This window comes from Bison bison, unplaced genomic scaffold (genome assembly GCF_000754665.1).
Source record: "Bison bison bison isolate TAMUID 2011002044 unplaced genomic scaffold, Bison_UMD1.0 scf7180017864218, whole genome shotgun sequence".
NCBI classification, from domain to species: domain Eukaryota; kingdom Metazoa; phylum Chordata; class Mammalia; order Artiodactyla; family Bovidae; genus Bison; species Bison bison.
Genome location: NW_011494790.1, coordinates 477,735 through 495,758, shown reverse-complemented (window position 1 = coordinate 495,758; position 18,024 = coordinate 477,735). Strand labels below are relative to the sequence as shown.

Genomic DNA, 18,024 nt, shown 5'->3' with positions numbered 1-18,024 from the left:
CACAACTGAAAAGGTATGTGTTCTATAGCTCTACGAGGCATGTGTCATGTCTATCAAACATGCAGCTCCTCCCGCTGCACTGGGCTTTCTGTCTCAAAATTTTAATATATACATGTTCTCACAGCTGATCATGATACAACACTCATCTTGAGAAGACTGTCAGATGTGTAAGAAAACATCAAGTAGAGAAAAGTAAAATTAATATAGGAAAAACTGATTCACGGGATCTTAATAGTATGCATCTGAATCTATTTCATACTACATTATGAAAATCACAGCATAAATCAAAAAAATTAACTCAGACCAAATGAATATCATAGGCATTTATTTTAGACAAGAACTGAGCATAATCATCCCTTTGTTAGCCAGAGAATGGGGCAAAGAAATTGGGCCTATTGATACCTCAAATAAGATTGCATGCATTTATTTGAATGAAAGAAAGAACTAAATGAATAGGTTATTTTTTAAAACTAACTTTGAAACATCAGCACTTGCATTTTAATAAATCACATATACTCAAAAAAACTGTAAATCTTGGGGAGGCGGGTATCTGATCCTATGAAAGAAAAATAAAATTCTGTAATCTGGCTGACAATCTGATGCCTCTGAATCTCTCTGCCAAGAAGCAGTTACTTGGCTGAGATACTCTTACTTGTACACTTTCATCAGATTAAGGCTTTCATGCCAGGAATTTTTTTCCTCCTGGTGTATTGGCCATTGCCAGAAATGGACCCATCGAATCCACCGGTGCTAAGGAGTTAAGCATCTGAGATTTAATTTAACAGTTTCAGCTTTATTAAGCTGTCACAGAGCGGCCCTACTTTGATAACAGTAGCTGCTCCAATTATGGCTTGGTTTAGGGTTGACAAGTATAATGATTCATTCGTGGCACATGAGAAGCAATAAAAGGTTGTTTTGCATTACAGCTTTAAAAATGTGGGCACTTTTTTCATTTAATTTGTCACTTAGCTTTTGCTAAGAGGACATTTAAATTGCAGTAAAAGGCAAATGGGGCTTTTAGTTTAAATGTAATCCCCATATTTAAATGATCTGTAATGGTGCAGTGTTGGAGTGGGAACACTATTGTCTCACAGTGGGTCCTGATGGTGACATGTGACATTTGTATTCAGGTCCTGTATTATCCATGTGGCTAAAGGGCTTCCAATTTCATTTCACAGCCAGAAGCCTGCAGAAAACACCAATTAACTTGCAGATCCCATTTGCCGACAAAACTCAGCCTCTTCTCAATGTCTGGCATCTGGCAGTGCTCAGCATTTAATTCCAAAGCAGAGCCTTGAAGCAATGTGAGCCCTGTGCAGGGGCACAAAGTCAAATTCCCCCATTTTCTTAAGAAGCAAAATCCTTTTCTTTTGTAGTCCAGAAGCAACTTTTACTTAATTTTTTTGGTGAATGAATATTAAGATTTGAGAGCTACTGTTAGGCCCACGTGAGATTCTTCACAGAACTTAGACTTCATTAAAATGGCAAGTGACCTCTGCTCACCATCACAGTATGCAGGAGAATTTATAGCAGTCTAGTAATGACTGGATGGCAGGACGGGGGGCATGATTTGTGAAAAAAGAAAACACAGGCCAAGAATATGTATTCTTCATCCTGGGCTGAAATCAAAGAACTTGGATAAAGCCTGGTCCATAATTAGAAACGTAGTCCATCAGAGAGTATAATAAGAATCAGCTAGTGAAAACTTCTGCCTAATGAGAATTAATACTTTTGATTGGGAGTTGAAGTACATAATTTTCAAGGCCAACTTGCAAAAGTGAAATACAACTAATGGATTAAATGTAAACACTGAAAATCTTATTTAACTGTATCTCTTGTACTTTTTTGGTAACCAAAATATTTAGTTGATATTTTCTAATTAGTTATTTGTAATTTTAAGCTTCTTTAAGTACCAAAGCTCTTTAAATTTTATTCATCTAATATCAATCCAATAATTTTTCCTGAAATGATTCCCTTCATTATAGTTTTTTTTTAAATGTTAATCCTTTTTACTGCCATAAACCAACTAGTCAATTCAACACTTACTGTAGAGTTACAAAACTGAGGAGTCTTTACTTACAAACCACTCAGTATTCTATAAAAATTTTTGTTTAAACCACACATTACACTTGTGTTCTCCAACTACCACACTGAGCTCCCAAACATTTCCTGCCAGGACACCAAAAGGATCTACTACAGTTACAGACTGATTTAAATTCCGATTGAGGGGAAGGCCACTAACACTACTTCCGGTGACCCAAGGAAAGTACTAAGATTAAATTATTATAAGACACTTAATAAAAAATACTTTGGGAAAAGGTCAACAAGTATCTTAACGTTGGGGAATAGCAGACACATGTTAAAAAACAAACAGGAGCTGTCATCCACAAACCAGTTCCTGAACACACATCCTATTAATGGGAAAAAGGAAACTTTGATGTCCAACTGTTTACCATCTTGCTGTATAACCTTAAAGGGTCACACTATGTCATTTTGTGGAAGTTTCCTAACCTCCTCAGACTTTAGTTTCCTTATCTGTAAGCAGTTCATCTCAAAGGTCCCTTCCAAACATTATAACTGGTATCTTCACAGACAAGTCTTTCTTGGTCGGGGCATGGGATCAATAGCATGATGTGGTCCATCAATAGCCAAGAGGAAGACAGAAGGTGAAGGTATGAAGACTTCTACTATTCAACTTCACTGAAACTAGAAAGTGAAAGTGAAAGCGCTCAGTCATGTCTGACTCTTTGAGACTCCATGGACTATACAGTTCATGGAATTCTCTAGGCCAGAACACTGGAATGAGTAGCCTTTCCCTTCTCTAGGGAAAGTTCCCAACCCAGAGATCAAACCCAAGTCTCCCGCATTGCAGGCGGATTCTTTACCAGTTGAGCCACAAGGGAAGCCAAACCTTCTAATAAATATCCAGAACATAAAATTAAAACAGGCACTGACAAAATATTTGCCAAAAATTCCATTTGTCACATACAGATTTCTTAATAGACAACAAATTCATTATTAATTTCTCTAGCAATGAGTATTGAGTAACAAGAGTCATCTCTGCAAATTTCTCAGTAAACACAAGTAGTGGATTTCTCATTTTTTTCAACCACCTGCTGTATTTACATCTTTACCACCATGGATTTGGAAAGCAATAAAAATTATAGAGTTTGCTGTGACTTTTCCATTCTGACAATCAGTAGTTCATCTAAGTTGAGAATAATTTTTAAAAATGACGACTCAAGTTACTTTCAATAACTTTAATGTAGGTAAAAGGGGAAAATGGCCAAATTCCAGCTGAAGTGATTACAATATTAGTCTGGAAATGAATAATCAATGCTATTGTACCGAATACCTATCTGGAAATACACATTCCCCACCCCCCCCAAATACTTAAAAGCAGAGTCTGTGCTTGCTTTCCTCGACATCAGACAATTCCCCCAAACGCTGCCAAGACTGATTCCTGCAAATGTTTCATTCTCCCTATCCTAGCCAGGGTACACTGGTGGCAAGTTCATGTAAGAGCAGCTCTCTCTTCTGCAATATTCTGACCATGCTTTTTCCACTTTCTACCCCAGGCTTCAGCCACACACAACTCACTGGCAATCCATCAGAAGATTCACACTTACCCAGCTCATCCCAGAGCTGCCTGTACTTGTCAGTCATTGCAGTGCCTTGTTGCCTCCAAAGTGACAGACGAGGGTCAGCCATGAACTGCTCTGTTATCAAAGTCAACATTCGGGCCCCATTTGAGTCCCTCATCTTCAACATCTCCCGCACCTAGTGGGGGGAAAAAAATACCTTCAGAAAAATGTTAAAAAATGAACAGTAATACAGAGACGGTACACCTTACTTCTTTGGGGAGGGAAGTTAGGGCGGTGGTGGTGGTGGATTCTTTTAACACCATCCTTTTTAAGCAAACAAAAGTTGTTAAAAATAAGCCTTTGTCCTCAATGGCAATTTAATCAAAGAATGACCATTAATTGTTTTAAAATTGTGTTTTTGAATCCACAAAAGAAAAAATAAATTGCCTAACTTCCCAACTCCCCCCTAAAAATGTTTCTGCCAGACTGCAAAGCAACACCAAAACAAACAAGACAAATCATTCGGTACCTTCTTAACTCCCTGACCGACTGCACTACCACCAGAGTAATGGAGTCTAAAGAAGTGTACCAAAAACTTTTTAGAGATCTTCTAAACTGATCTAATAATGTTTATAGTAATAGCATCTATCCTTCATTTTTTTAAAAACTTTATTCACATACATACAATTCACCAATTTAAACTGTACAATTCAGTGGTTTTTAGTATATTCAAGCACAAGCTGTACAAGTCCTTCGTTTTTGAGGTAAATTAGTAATTACACTAGATTCTTTCTCACCAAGGGTTTCAACATAAAGAGCAACACATACTTCTATTCATTCAGATGGGACTGTTTTTGCAATGGTAAGAGGAAATGTTCAGGGCTGTGTAAGTTCAAGAACTTTTTTGCTCCAAATAAGCAATCCTTATAGCAGAATCATAAGTGACTTCATAAATTAACTCTGCTTCTCTGTTTTGGAACATCAAGCTCTGTCCATTATTCTTCTGTTAATAGTTCCCAGATAAATGAGAAAGCAAAGAAGGAAATATAAGGCTAAGTTGCTCTACAGGAAATCCTAATGAATCCATCCATTCCTAAAGCGTGAAATGTTATATGTTCAACAACAGCAATCTAAGCTGAACGCCAGTTCTCTGAATAGGAAATTAGTAGACCAAGGTCATAAGTAGTAGTTGAGAGGGGAAGAGTCCTTTTATTCAAAATTCTTTCTATGTGAAAGCCAAATGGAGGAAGAAATAGTAGATCTTTAATAAAACAGCCTAAAGCTCTAGGTCAATATATTCTGCCTCAGGCCTGTACCCTGAGAAGTAATGGAACCACCTCTCCACAGGCTTCAGAATTTGAGTCTTGTAGAGAACTCAAATGCACTTCTACACTGAATCACAAGAGTGTGCTTCCAGGAGGGCTGTTTCAATAATCTTAAGAAGTACTAAAAAACAGAAAGAAATGGAGTTGCCATTTGTTGGACATCTCGCTAAAGAGTTTTACATTTATACTTCTCCTTTCAATCTTCACAATATCCATAATAAGTAGGGCAGATTATAACACTGATTTTACAAATTATAAAGCCATGCCTCAGAAGTGAAGTAACTTGTCCAAAGGACAAGAGGAACAACTGGAATCAGAATCCAGATCTGTCTTAACTCTGGAAATTATGCCATTTTTAAAATTAGATGTTGCTGTTACTTCATGTAACATATATAATGTGTACACCATATATACATAGATAAAAATAGCAATTGCAGGCCCATCTAATTCCTCTTTTACATTGCTTCCACTAGGCCACAGTGTACTTTCTACTGATATGAGAATCTAAGAAATACTCACTGTGTGTCTAAATACACCAAACCTTTAATATTACCTCTTCACGTTATAGATTTAATTTAGTATTTATTTCCCTGATGAATTTCTAACCTACTACTCAGTTAGCAACAGCAATGAAAATAAATGCTTTACTACTAAGCATATAAACCCAGAACTATTAACCAACACTCAAGTACATCTATATAGCCTAAAGGTAATTAATTTCAGACTGTTGACTCTGACGCATTACAAGAGTTTGAAGTGCTATGAATTACCAAAGATTCATTAAGTCATGTGAAATAATTTTAGAGTTAGACGTATTCTTGAAAGTGAAAAATGAAAGTCGCTCAGTCGTGTCTGACTCTTTGCCATCCTGTGGACTGTAGCCCACCAGCCTCCTCTGTCCATGGGATTCTCCAGGCAAGAGTACTGGAGTGAATAGCCACTTCCTTCTCTAGGGGATCTTCCTGACCCAGGAATTAAACTGGGTCTCTTGAATTGCAGGCAGATTCTTTACTGTTTGAGCCACTACTATAATTCTTGAAAAACTGGCAATCTATATATGGTATATGAGATAAAAGTTTTTTTAAAGGCTGCACTGCATGGCATGCGGGATCTTAGCTTCCTGACCAGGGATGGAACCTGTGCTCATCAAAGTGGGAGCTCGGAGTCTTAACCACTGGACTGCCAGGAAAATCCCGGGCTAAATCTTTATTCAAAGGGTTTTCATTAATCACAATACACTAGTTTTTGGCCATAAGCAGTAACAGTTTACTTTAATTCTTCTGATAAATGGCAATCCACTCCAGTATTCTTGCCTACGAAATCCTACTGGACAGAGGAGCCTGGTGGGCTATAGTCCATGGAATTGCAAAGAGTCAGACATGACTGAGTGACTAAACTTACCCACAAAAGGTTTTAATTACTATGAATATGAGAGAAATTGTTTAACAAAAGTATCAATGAACATAGTTATCTGTTCCTTTAAAACCAATCTGAATTCATTATCTATAATGATGGCTGCACCCCCAATGAAAAGACATTGCCTTAACATTATTTAAAAAGCATTTTATCCAGTATTTAGAAATGTGTTCATGGTACTAAAGTTCTGTGTAAAGCAACAGACACAGCTTCTATTCACAATGAACTTATACTGAAGATAACTTTGTCTCTTAGGTGATCAAATGTTTGTGATGAAAATTAACATTTACCAACACCCAACGACTGTTAAGACACAATTATCATATAACATCATAATCACAACAACTAGAAGGGATATGCTATTATTTACCTAAATTTATACATGAGGAAACTGACTTAAATAACTTGCAAAGATATACACACTCAGGATTTTAGAACTGAGATTTAAACCCAGGTTTCTATTTCTCCAAAGTTAACGTTCTTAAAACTAATTTTAAAATATTAACATTAAACTAATTATACAAAGCATATCTTAAGGACTATATTCAAATTTATGCTCTACTTGGGAAAATTAACCAGAAAAGTTTTTTAAAAACTGAAAAAAAATGGCATTTCAATTAATATCAAGCTATTTTTAGTATTGAACAGTTTTTCAAAATTGTATAAGAACTAAAAAAAGACAAAAATGGCCCATATCTTACCTAAAGACATCTAAGTAAATTAATGCTTACATTACAACACAGAAGTCTCTAATGGTTGATTATAACTTTATTTTTTTTCCCTTGGGCCATGCCACTCAGCTGACAGGATCTTAGTCACCCATGACCAGGGACTGAACTGGAGCCCCAGCAATAAACATGTGGAGTCCTAACCACTGGACTGCCAGGTAATTCCCATTTAAAAAAAAAAAAAAAATTTACAAAGAAGCCTTTATCTTTTTCTATACATGGTTGTATATACTTTCTATAAATGTATATATTTAGAATGTTTCTTTAAAAATAAAAAGTCATACCTTTGCAAAGAGCAAATTAAGCTGCTTCCCTGATCCGTGGTACCCGCCCTGGGAAAGGAACAGTTTAACCTGTTCTTGAACCTGCTCTTCATCTAAGTGCCAGCAGTTTTCATCATCTATACTAGCACCTGCTGTTGGATCAGGAGCACCTAGAAATAGAAAGAAAAAATAACACATATGCTAGATAAAAACTCTGTGCTAACAGGACTCTGACAATAAACTTGAAAAGAATTAAGATTCTATACTTTTTGCCTAAATACTTTTTAATCCAATCTCAATATACATACATATGTATGACCAAAATAAGTGTGAAATTATTCTTTTATATGCAGAACTTTGCTGCTCTGTGCTAAGCTGAAAGGTAATGACTTAAGAGCTGAGACGTTTCCTTTTTTTAACATCAGAGACTGTACATGAGGAGATGAATTTACAGGTTCTCTAAAAAACAAAAAAATTCACAAAAAAGTTTCATTGTGAATATACTGTGTTTATAAAACTCTGCTGTGTAGACTTATTAGTAAAATGTTTTTCAAAGACACTAGAAAAATATGAAACCAAGTAAACTCAGCAGAGTATCTCTCTTTACTATGTTAATTCAAGAAGCTTTCACCATTATTTGCTGCTGTATAAACTGCATGCTGACATAAGTCTTTAGTTGCAGAAAACCAAAGATTAAAAAGGGAAATCAAGCCACTTGGGAACAGGCACTGCAGCTGTTGTACTAAACCAGGTTATAGTATCACCTTGCCAAACTGCGTAAATATTTTATTGCTGAAGTAAACACAAAAGATAACATCTATGTAACAGTCTGCAGACTACCTTAGAAATTAAAATTACCCGGATATTTAGGCAAGTGAAAACTGTTTTGTATTTATTAATAAAATAAAATGGTATTAAAGGCCTAAGATTCATTAAGTAATACAAAAACAAATCTAAAACCTCTCATTAACAGTGTTTCATCTGCTTATTAAGTCCTAAAAAAAATCTGTAGATATGGTTCCACACTTCTTTTCTTTTAATAATCTTACACAGACTCATTTGGCCAAGGAAATAATCACTAACATGTGCTTGGGACCAGGTTCCATTAGCCTCTAGGAGCATGAATTGGTCTGTGAACCTCCCTGAAAAAGTGTGCATTCATTCATTCAGAAAACATATTTACTGAGAGCCCTCTGCTAGACTCAGGGATGGAATGGGGTACAAAATAGAATTCCTGTCCTCACAGAATGTATTATCTAGTTCAATGGCTTTCAAACTTTTTTGACTAAGAGCCACAATAAGAAACATAATTAATACCATACCCAATACACCTGTGTATCTGGACACTTATATGAACACATCTATTTATTAATCTGAAGCAAAAGTATGATCAAAAAATATCCTTTCTGTAAAAGTGAGAAAGTGATATTTTCTGTACTATTTCACTTTTTAAAGGCTCATCATAATTTTTAAGAACTGATTTCATAATGAATAATGGGTTGCAATCTACTATTATTGAAACACTGCTTTAAGTGTGTGAAACAAATACCAATGTAATCACCCATACAAATATATAAGAATAAATGAATTGTTCATAGAAAAGCACAAAGAGCCAGGAGACTGTATCAGAGAGCTCTGACCTGGCCTTGGATTGGCAGAATAAGCATATGGAGCTGAGATCTACCTTAAGTAGATTAGAAGATAACTGAAGGCAGGAAAAGGAAGCACTGAATCTACATGTGAGACTAAGAGCTTAGGCAGAGGTCTCAAGCAGAAAGGAACATGGTATGTAGATGAAACAAAAGATACTGTCCACACAACTCAACAGTAGAGGATGAGGGCAAAGAGCAACACAAGACAACTCAAGAACAGAAGAAGGGCCAGAGAGCGCTGACAAGGGAGGAACTTGTTTTTTCTCCCTAAAAGTAACAAATGGTAATTCACAACAAGGTCATGCAAAGTAGAAAAGAACACTCTAGAAAGTAAAAAATGTTCTGCTCTGATACACATCAATTTCAACAGTCCTATGGAGTCCCTTGGACTGCAAGGAGATCCAACCAGTCCATCCTGAAGGAGATCAGTCCTGGGATTTCTCTGGAAGGAATGATGCTAAAGATGAAACTCCAGTACTTTGGCCACCTCATGCAAAGAGTTGACTCATTGGAAAAGATTCTGATGCTGGGAGGAATTGGGGGCAAGAGGAGAAGGGGACGACAGAGGATGAGATGGCTGGATGGCATCACTGACTCGATGGACGTGAGTCTCAGTGAACTCCAGGAGTTGGTAATGGACAGGGAGGCCTGGCGTGCTGTGATTCATGGGGTTGCAAAGAGTCGGACACGACTGAGCGACTAATCTGATCTGACCATGGAGTATTAAGCAGCCATAAAAATGAATGTAAAGATTCTTTATGTACTGCAATGGAAAGATATACCTGAGATATGGGTGATCAGGGAACTGAGAGAGAGACGGTTTTCTGGATTATACAACTAGATAAAACACTGGACAACTCACTCCCTGATACACAGACCACCAGAGAAGGATCAGGTTTCGGGGAGGGGCAGTGTTTGCATCATGAATACGGAATTTATTATTATTTTTAGTATTTTGGCCATACCTCTCAGTATGCAGGATCTTAGTTCCCCGACCAGGTATAGAACTTACACCCCCTGCAGTAGAAGCTCTGAGTCTTAACCACCGGACCGCCAGGGAAAATCCATGAGTTCAGTTTTAGATGTGGTGAATTTGAAGTACCTCTGAGATACTCAGCCAAGAAGAGGGGAAAGGATTTAAAGTACAGAGCTAGATATACTATGGGATGCGGTACAGGGTAAAAAATTGTCTAGGATGGAACCATAGGGAAGGCCAACATTTAAAGGCTGGGCAAGAGCCACTATCAGCCAATCAAGTAGGGAGGGATGGGAGGAAAATAAGGAGGGAGAAAGATATAAATACATTCCACTCCTACCAAGGAAGGAAATCCTATCAAAAGCAAACTACTGCTCAAGTATCCTCACATGAATTAGATTTCATTTTCTTCTTACAATGTCCCCTGGAGGTGAGTATAGCTCATGATCCCCTTTCTATAGAAGGAGAAACACAGGTTCAGAGTGATTATGACCTGTCTGTCCACAGCACACACTGCCAAATGCAGTCTCCCAGTTCTCTCCCCTGCTGAAGAATATATTCCAGAACCTCGGAGCTCAAGTTGAACCCTGAAAGCATCAAGGCAGCAGTTGTCAACCATAAATCAAAAAAAAATTTAAGGAAGAATACCGGGATCTGTTATCATGTTTCTTCTTTACAGGAAAATTTAAGAATACACAATATTGTGAAGAGCTAATTAACTACTGGGGTTATATCTGTATCCCATTGGGATACACAACCCGTAATCCAGCTCACTTCTTTGATTCTAGAGTAAGATGACACAGACACACACCTGCACAAAGACAGGCCTCTGTTTCCTCAGCCCTCATCTTCTATTATGTAGGAATAAAAAATTAAGTAATAAAAATTAGAAATTTTCCGTGACTATGCAGAAAACAATTCAGTCATAAGAATGCACACAAAGGTAATTAGTTGATAAATAAAACATAAACTTACTCTAAACACAACTCAACATTTTAGGAAAAAAGACACGTACACTTTACATTATATACCAGGAAATTCATGATTACAACAACCCTCCCAAAAGAGGAAATTTATTTATTAAACTTTAATGCTAAAGTCTAAATGCTTAAATCCTAACATGTCATGATTATATGCATTAAAGTATTGCCTAAGCCTTGCATAAAATGTAGATGTGCAAGATTTATTTCTACTCGCTAATGGCTGTCTATAATCAAAGACAAACCTCTCAGAATTTAGCTTTGAGAAAGGCAGACAAAGAGAAACATAATTCAAGCTTTTATACATTTGCTATTAGATATAACCCACATTGGGCAGGAACCAGAATCTAGGTATATAAATTAAATGGTCCTTTAAAGTGTTTTAAAACTATCATATTTTTTACCCTTATTTATATTTATAATTACAAACTCTATAACTTTTACAACTGTGTAATTAATCTTTGTGAGCATTTTATGACTAAAGCTTAATTTTACAAAGTTTCAAGCCTTCAGGGAAAGTGAAATTATCTGTTGAACACAGTGTAACGGTTTTATTGGCTTTTGCTCCCAGCCAGAGTGTATGAATTTGATTCACTCTCCTACCTTGGTTACATAATGCCATTGGAGGAGAGCAAAGGAGAGTTCATGAACGTGCAGGACTACTGTCCATCTCTGGCCTTCCCTGTCTGCTACTTGATTTGGTTCTGTTTTAGCTTTGATTTACTCCAGTATCAAAACTCTTACCCCAGCAGTTCTCAAGATCAGGAATGTATCAAGACTCGTGAGGCACACTGTGAAAAGTAGATGCTTAGGCACCACTTCAGACCTACTGAACCAGAATCCTTGCCACAGATAACAAGGCAGGGGCCGTGGAGATGGGAAGTACAGCTGGGAAACACAATTCTGTATTTGGAGGGAATCTCAAACACGGTGGCATATTCTGGATCTTCGGATTGAAAAGTATTCAGGGTCCAGTGTACTCACTAAAGTACACTAAATTTAAGACCTACTGACTAAGGTATCTGTCTCTTATCACAAAAACAGTCATTTCCAAGCACTGGACACTACCAAATCACACTGCAAATTTTAAACTGAGATATTAAGACATATTCAATAACTGGTTTATGCTATGTTTGGTATGTGGAATTATTCACAGCTTTGTATTCTAATGGAGAATTTAATTATTTCTCTTTTCTTAAAACTGCTGGAAAACAAATTCAAACAAAAAATGAAAGGCTTTATTTAGTTTACATCTTCATCTTAACTGTGACCTAACTGCCTCAATACCATGGTTGTCCAAATAAAGCTTTAAGCATTTATATTTAAGTAGCAGTGCTCTTTTTTGTTGTTGTTAAAATTAAATTGTCAAATTCAGTCTACAGAGGAAGAATGCAGGAAGCAGATGTTTACACTGCAGAGGTGATTAATTCAGCCTCTTTTGCAGGACCTATAAAGGAATGCCATCTCCTACAGTTTTAGTGCCTGCTATTAAAGATATGAAACATTAAGTCTGTGGCTTACAAAGACACTGGTACACCTGTCTTACAAGCTGAAGGCAAAAGTCCTGATATCAAACATTGGCACTGAGAGAGAAAAGGCAATGCAGCAAACTTCAGTGACACAGGTTCAGAAAAAAAAAAAAAATCTTTCTTTAGCAAGGATAAGAACTAGAAGACCACTGAAAAATAATGTAATAATGTGTACTGAATAAATACACACTTGAGAAAAGCTTTAAATTTTATTCTTACTGAAATCCTCATTTCAAGGCAGTTAACTAATGTCTTCATTTCCAAATACAATTTTGTGGTGGCTGAAACAGCCAGATCCTTCATCACCTGTTCTCAGTGGTCAGTCCATGTAATTCTACTGCCATGATGCAGTGTGGTGTCCTCTCTAAGAGCTGTTAGAGGACAATCTGTTTAGCCTGGAAGCTAATGACAAAGGGAGTCCTGGCATGCGCCAGCCTCTGCTCCCTCAACAAGCCACCTTCCCTTTAGCTAAATGCCAAAGAAATAAATAAGTAGCACTGTAATCAGGATATAGCTCAGGGAACTCAAATAAGCCTGTCAAGGTTTATAGCTCCTCTACTCTTTTCCTCTCACCTGACTTTATTACTCATCTCTTGTTATCTTTTAATTTACTTCAGAAGTTTCAGTGATATACTTATTCATGTACAGAAATAATCATGTATTTTATATGGATAAAGAGCAATAAAACACTTGTACATCCACTAATGCTCATTTAAAAATGAAGAATATAAGCATAGAGTGCTTAAGAGTTAGGTCATTTTCCATAACCTAACTAACAGATATATTAATATATTAGCAATTACTTGGTACACAAATAATTAAATGCAAAGTTCTCAGAAAGTCTCATTTTTACGTAACCTGACTCTTCTGATTTATTAAAAGAGATCTACTATGATTTCAAGGTTCAAGAATGATTTGCTCAGATTATTTTCAAAGATTTTTTTAAAAAACTTCACAATTATTTTCCTCAACGATACCACCGCCAGCTGAAGACTCAGGTCAACTGCCACATCACAATGATGGATAATCGCAACTTAACTTTACTCCTTTATACCTCTCCTGACCTTATGAAATAGGCACTCTTTACAGACAATGTTTTACACGTAAGAAAACTAAGCCCTGAGGAGATTTAGTTCCTTCCCTCCACTAAAAGTGCTGGAAAGCAAGGGACTAGAATTCTTACGCAGGCTGTCGAACTTCTAAGCTCTTCAACACCCTGAGTACTCTTACAGCGCGAGGGGTGAAAAGCCTACAGTGAGGGACACGGGGACAAAAGCTCACAGAGCCAACATGGAGACTTGTTCTTGTCAGTCGCCAAGTGCTGTTGGACAACTTGCAACCCATGGACTACAGCACACCAGGCTTCCCTGTCCTTCACCATCTGCCGGAGGTGTCTCAAACTCATATCCATTGAGTTGGCAATGCCAGCCAACCAGCTCATCCTCTGTTGTTCCCTTCTCCTCCATTCAGGAGAGGGATGGTGAGCAAACTGATCACAGCTAGTAACAAGCCACTGACAATTATGAGAGTCGGGTAGTGTCAGAGATGACTGTAGGGTATGAGAGAAGGCACGACTTGGAGGTAAAAACAGAAAGGATAAAGGATATCGAGCTAAAAGTAACTTGGCTGCTTCTGTACTACCGTATCATGTATACCTGCTGGGTCAGAGACGTGATGCCTCCCAAAAGATTACTTCTCTTCTGCTAAAACGAGATGTTTTTCCATATGAAGATGATCATGTGTGCATGACTGTATATTTCAACAATTTTTTAGAAGAAATTTAAATCATATTATGAAAACACCAAGTTCTAATTAAAACTTAATGGTAAAACTGGTCATTTTTGAAGGGAGATTTGGCAGTAATTACAAAACTTAAAATGCCCATACCAATTGTTCTGGCATTTCTACTATTAACAAAGAATCTATCACTCAAAAGCACTTGCACAAATTCACACATACAAAAAGAATGGTCACAGTAGAATTGCACATAGTAGAAAAAAATGAAAACAATTTTGAAATCATTTGGTATGTTAATGATTAAACAGACCCATAATATGTAATACTACACAGCACTTAACACAGTAACAGACCTTTTTGTACTAGTAAGATAAAGTACTCATGATGTATGGAAAAAGAAAAAAAAAGAAACTACAAAAAAACTTTTAAAACTGTTTTTAAAAAACTACATACTTGTGTGTGCACCAAAAAACGGCCTCAAACACTATAAACCACACTATCAGCAGCGGCTGCCTTGGGGGAATAAGGGAGTTACTGGAGACCAAGAGAGCCAACGAGTACTTGGTTTTTTATCTTCATTTACTTCTATACGTTTTTCCACATGTATTCTTTTTTTTTTTTTTTTTACTTTTACGTTTCACACTACTGCACTTTGCGATAGCACATTTAAAGCAACTTTAATTCTCTCCTATAGATTTGCTAATTAAATTGACCACCACTAGTAGGTCATACCTTTGTTTCACCAACTGTCAATGCCAGAACATTCTACAATAGAAAGGATAATGCTTGTAATAACCAAATTATCTCCCTGGGATAACTGAAAAACTGGTTGCTAACGCAAGCCCAGTTACATGAATATGACCATCCACAGGGAAACAAAATGAAGAGAGATGTGACATGAAGCCTCCGTCAAACGACTCCAACTGTCTGTCACTCATATTTGGAACATATGTACAAGAATACATCTCCAAATTCTAAGAAAATGGAATTTAAAAATGATATGGTTACTTTTTTTAAAGTATCATTGATTTACAACATTAGTTTTAGGGTTTCAGTATTTTTATAGACAACACTCCATCGAAAGTAACTACATGATAATGGTTATAATTCCCTATACAATATATCCTTGTTGTTTATCTATTTTTTATTTTTAGGTTATGCATTTTGTTTTTTTTTTAATTAATTTTAATTGGAGGCTAATTACTTTATAATATTGTATTGGTTTTGTCATACATCAACAGGAATCTGCCACAGGTGTACACGTGTTTTTTTTAATATACAGTGCTTTGTATCTCTTAATCTCATAACCCTAATTTGACCCTCCTCCCTTTCCTCTCCTCTCTGGTAACACTTAATTTGTTTTCTATATCTTTAAGTCTCCTTCTACTTTGCTGTATACATTTGTTATTATTATATTTTAGATTCCACATATCATTGATATCATAGAGCATTTGTCTTTCCCTGTCTTGAATTATTTCGCTAAGCATAATGGCCTCTAGGTCCATCCTTGTTCCTACAAATGGCAAGCTTTCATTATTTTCCTATGACAGAGTAGTATTCCACTTGTATTCATACATCCCTTCTTCTTTATCCAATTATCTACTGATGGACACTTTAAAGTGAAAGTGAAAGTCGCTCAGTTGTGTCTGACTCTTTGCAATCCCATGGACTATGTAGTCTATGGAATTCTCCAGGCCAGAATACTGACGTGGGTAGCCATTCCCCTCCAGGGGATCTTTCCAACCCAGGGTTCGAACCTAGGTCTTCTGCATTGCAGGAGGATTCTTTAGCAGCTGAGCCACCAGGGAAGCTGGGTTGTTTCCAAATCTCAGCTATTCTAAATAAACAGTGCTGCTATGAGCACTGGGGTGCATGTACCTTCTCAAATTACTCTTTATTTTTTTTGCTGCATATATATCCAGGAGTGACTCCATTGTTAAATCTATTTGTAGTTTTTCATTTTTTTTTTAGGAACCTCTGTACTGTTTGTAATGTAATGCCTCTAATATAAGTGGCTGCACCAATTTACATTCCCACCAACAGAGTGTAAGTGTTCCCTTTTCTGCACATCCTCTCCAACATTTGTTATTTGTAAACTTTTTAAAAAAATTATTTATTTACTTATGGCTGTACTGGGTCTTTGTTGCTGCACAGGCTTTTCTCTAGCTGCAGTGAGCAGGGGCTACTCTCTAGTTGCGATGTGCAGACTTTTCACTGTGGTGGCTTCTTTTGTTGCACAGCAGACTCTAGGGCTTGGGCTTCAGTACTTGTGGCATGTAGGCTCAGGAGTTGTGGCTCTTGAGCTCTAGAGCAGTCTCAGCAGTTGTGGCCACAGGCTTAGCTGCTCCACAGCATGTGGGATCTCCCCAGATCAAGGATCGAACCCATATCTCCTGCACTGGCAGGCAAACTCCTAACCACTAAGCTACCAGGGACCTGTTATTTGCAGACTTTTTGATGATGGCCACCCTGATAGGTATGAGGTAATATCTTACTGCTATTTTAATTTGCATTTCTCTAACAATTAGTGGTGTTGATTATCTTTTCATGTGTCTGTTAGCCATCTATATTTCTCTTTTGGAAAAATGTCTATTCAGGTCTTCATCCATTTTTTTGAATGGGTTATTTTTTTTTTTTGATATTGAGTTATATGAACTATTTGTATATTTTAGATATTAATCCCATGTCAGTTATATCATTTGCAGGTATTTTCTCCCATTCTATAGGCTTATTGTTTTGCCAATGGTTTCCTTTACTGTGTAAAAGCTTTAAAGTTTAATTAGGTTCTATTTATTTTTGCTTTTTTTTTTTGCCTTAGGAGACAGATACAAAAAAATATTGCTACAATGTACATCATAAGTGTTCTGCCTATGTTCTCTTCTAGAAGTTTTATGGTTTCAGGTCTTACATTTAAGTCATTAATCCATTTTGATTTTTTTTTTAATGTTGGAAGAAAATGTTCTAATCTCTGTTTCACATGTAGCTGTGCAGCTTTGCAAGAATCACATGTTGAAGAGACTGCCTTCTCTTCATTGCATATTCTTGTTGTAGATTAATTGACCACAGGTGTGTGAATTTACTTCTGGGCTCTTTATTCTGTTCATTAATCTCTGTGTCTGGTTTCTGTACCAGTACCGTGCTGTTTTGATTACTGTAGCTTTGTAGCATAGTTTGATGAGTGGGAGGGTGACAGCTCCAACTTCGTTCTTTTCTCTCAAGATTGCTTTGGTAATTCTCTGTCTTTTGTGGTTGCATATCAATTTTACGCTAAAGCCTCTGACTGTGTGGATCATAACAAACAGTGGAAAATTCTTAAAGAGAAGGGAATATCAGAATATCTTACCTGTCTCCTGAGAAATCTGTATGTGGGTCAAGAAGCAACAGTAGGAATCTTATATTGAACAAGTGACTGGTTCAAAATTGAAAAAGAAGTACAACAAGGCTGTTTACTGTCACCTTGTTTATTTAACTTATATGCAGAGCACATCATGTGAAATGTCAGGCTGGATAAGTTACAGGCTAGAATCAAGACTGCCAGGAGAAATATCAACCACCTTAGATATGTAGATGATACCACTTTAATGGCAGAAAGTAAAGAGGAACTGAAGAGCCTCTTGATGAAGGTGATAGAGGAAAGTGAAAAAGCTGGCCTAAAACTCAATATTAAAAAAACTAAGATCATGGCATCCAGTCCCATCACTTCTTGGTAAACAGAAGGGGCAAAGGTGGAAGCAGTAACAGATTTCCTCTTCTTGGGCTCTAAGATTACTGTGGATGGTGACTGCAGCCATGAAAGTAGAAGAAAACTGCTTCTTGGCAGGAAAGCTACAACAA

At 36.9% G+C, this 18,024-nt stretch overlaps 1 protein-coding gene across 1 annotated transcript in view; it reads right to left on the bottom strand.

The window, feature by feature from the left end:
* The window catches only part of ZSWIM6 (zinc finger, SWIM-type containing 6), a 186,047-nt gene that overhangs the window by 58,514 nt on the left and 109,509 nt on the right, over positions 1 to 18,024 (bottom strand). Inside the window, 2 exon segments of the mRNA XM_010845564.1 lie at positions 3,630 to 3,780; positions 7,338 to 7,486. Of these exon segments, the coding sequence (XP_010843866.1) occupies positions 3,630 to 3,780; positions 7,338 to 7,486 (300 nt within the window).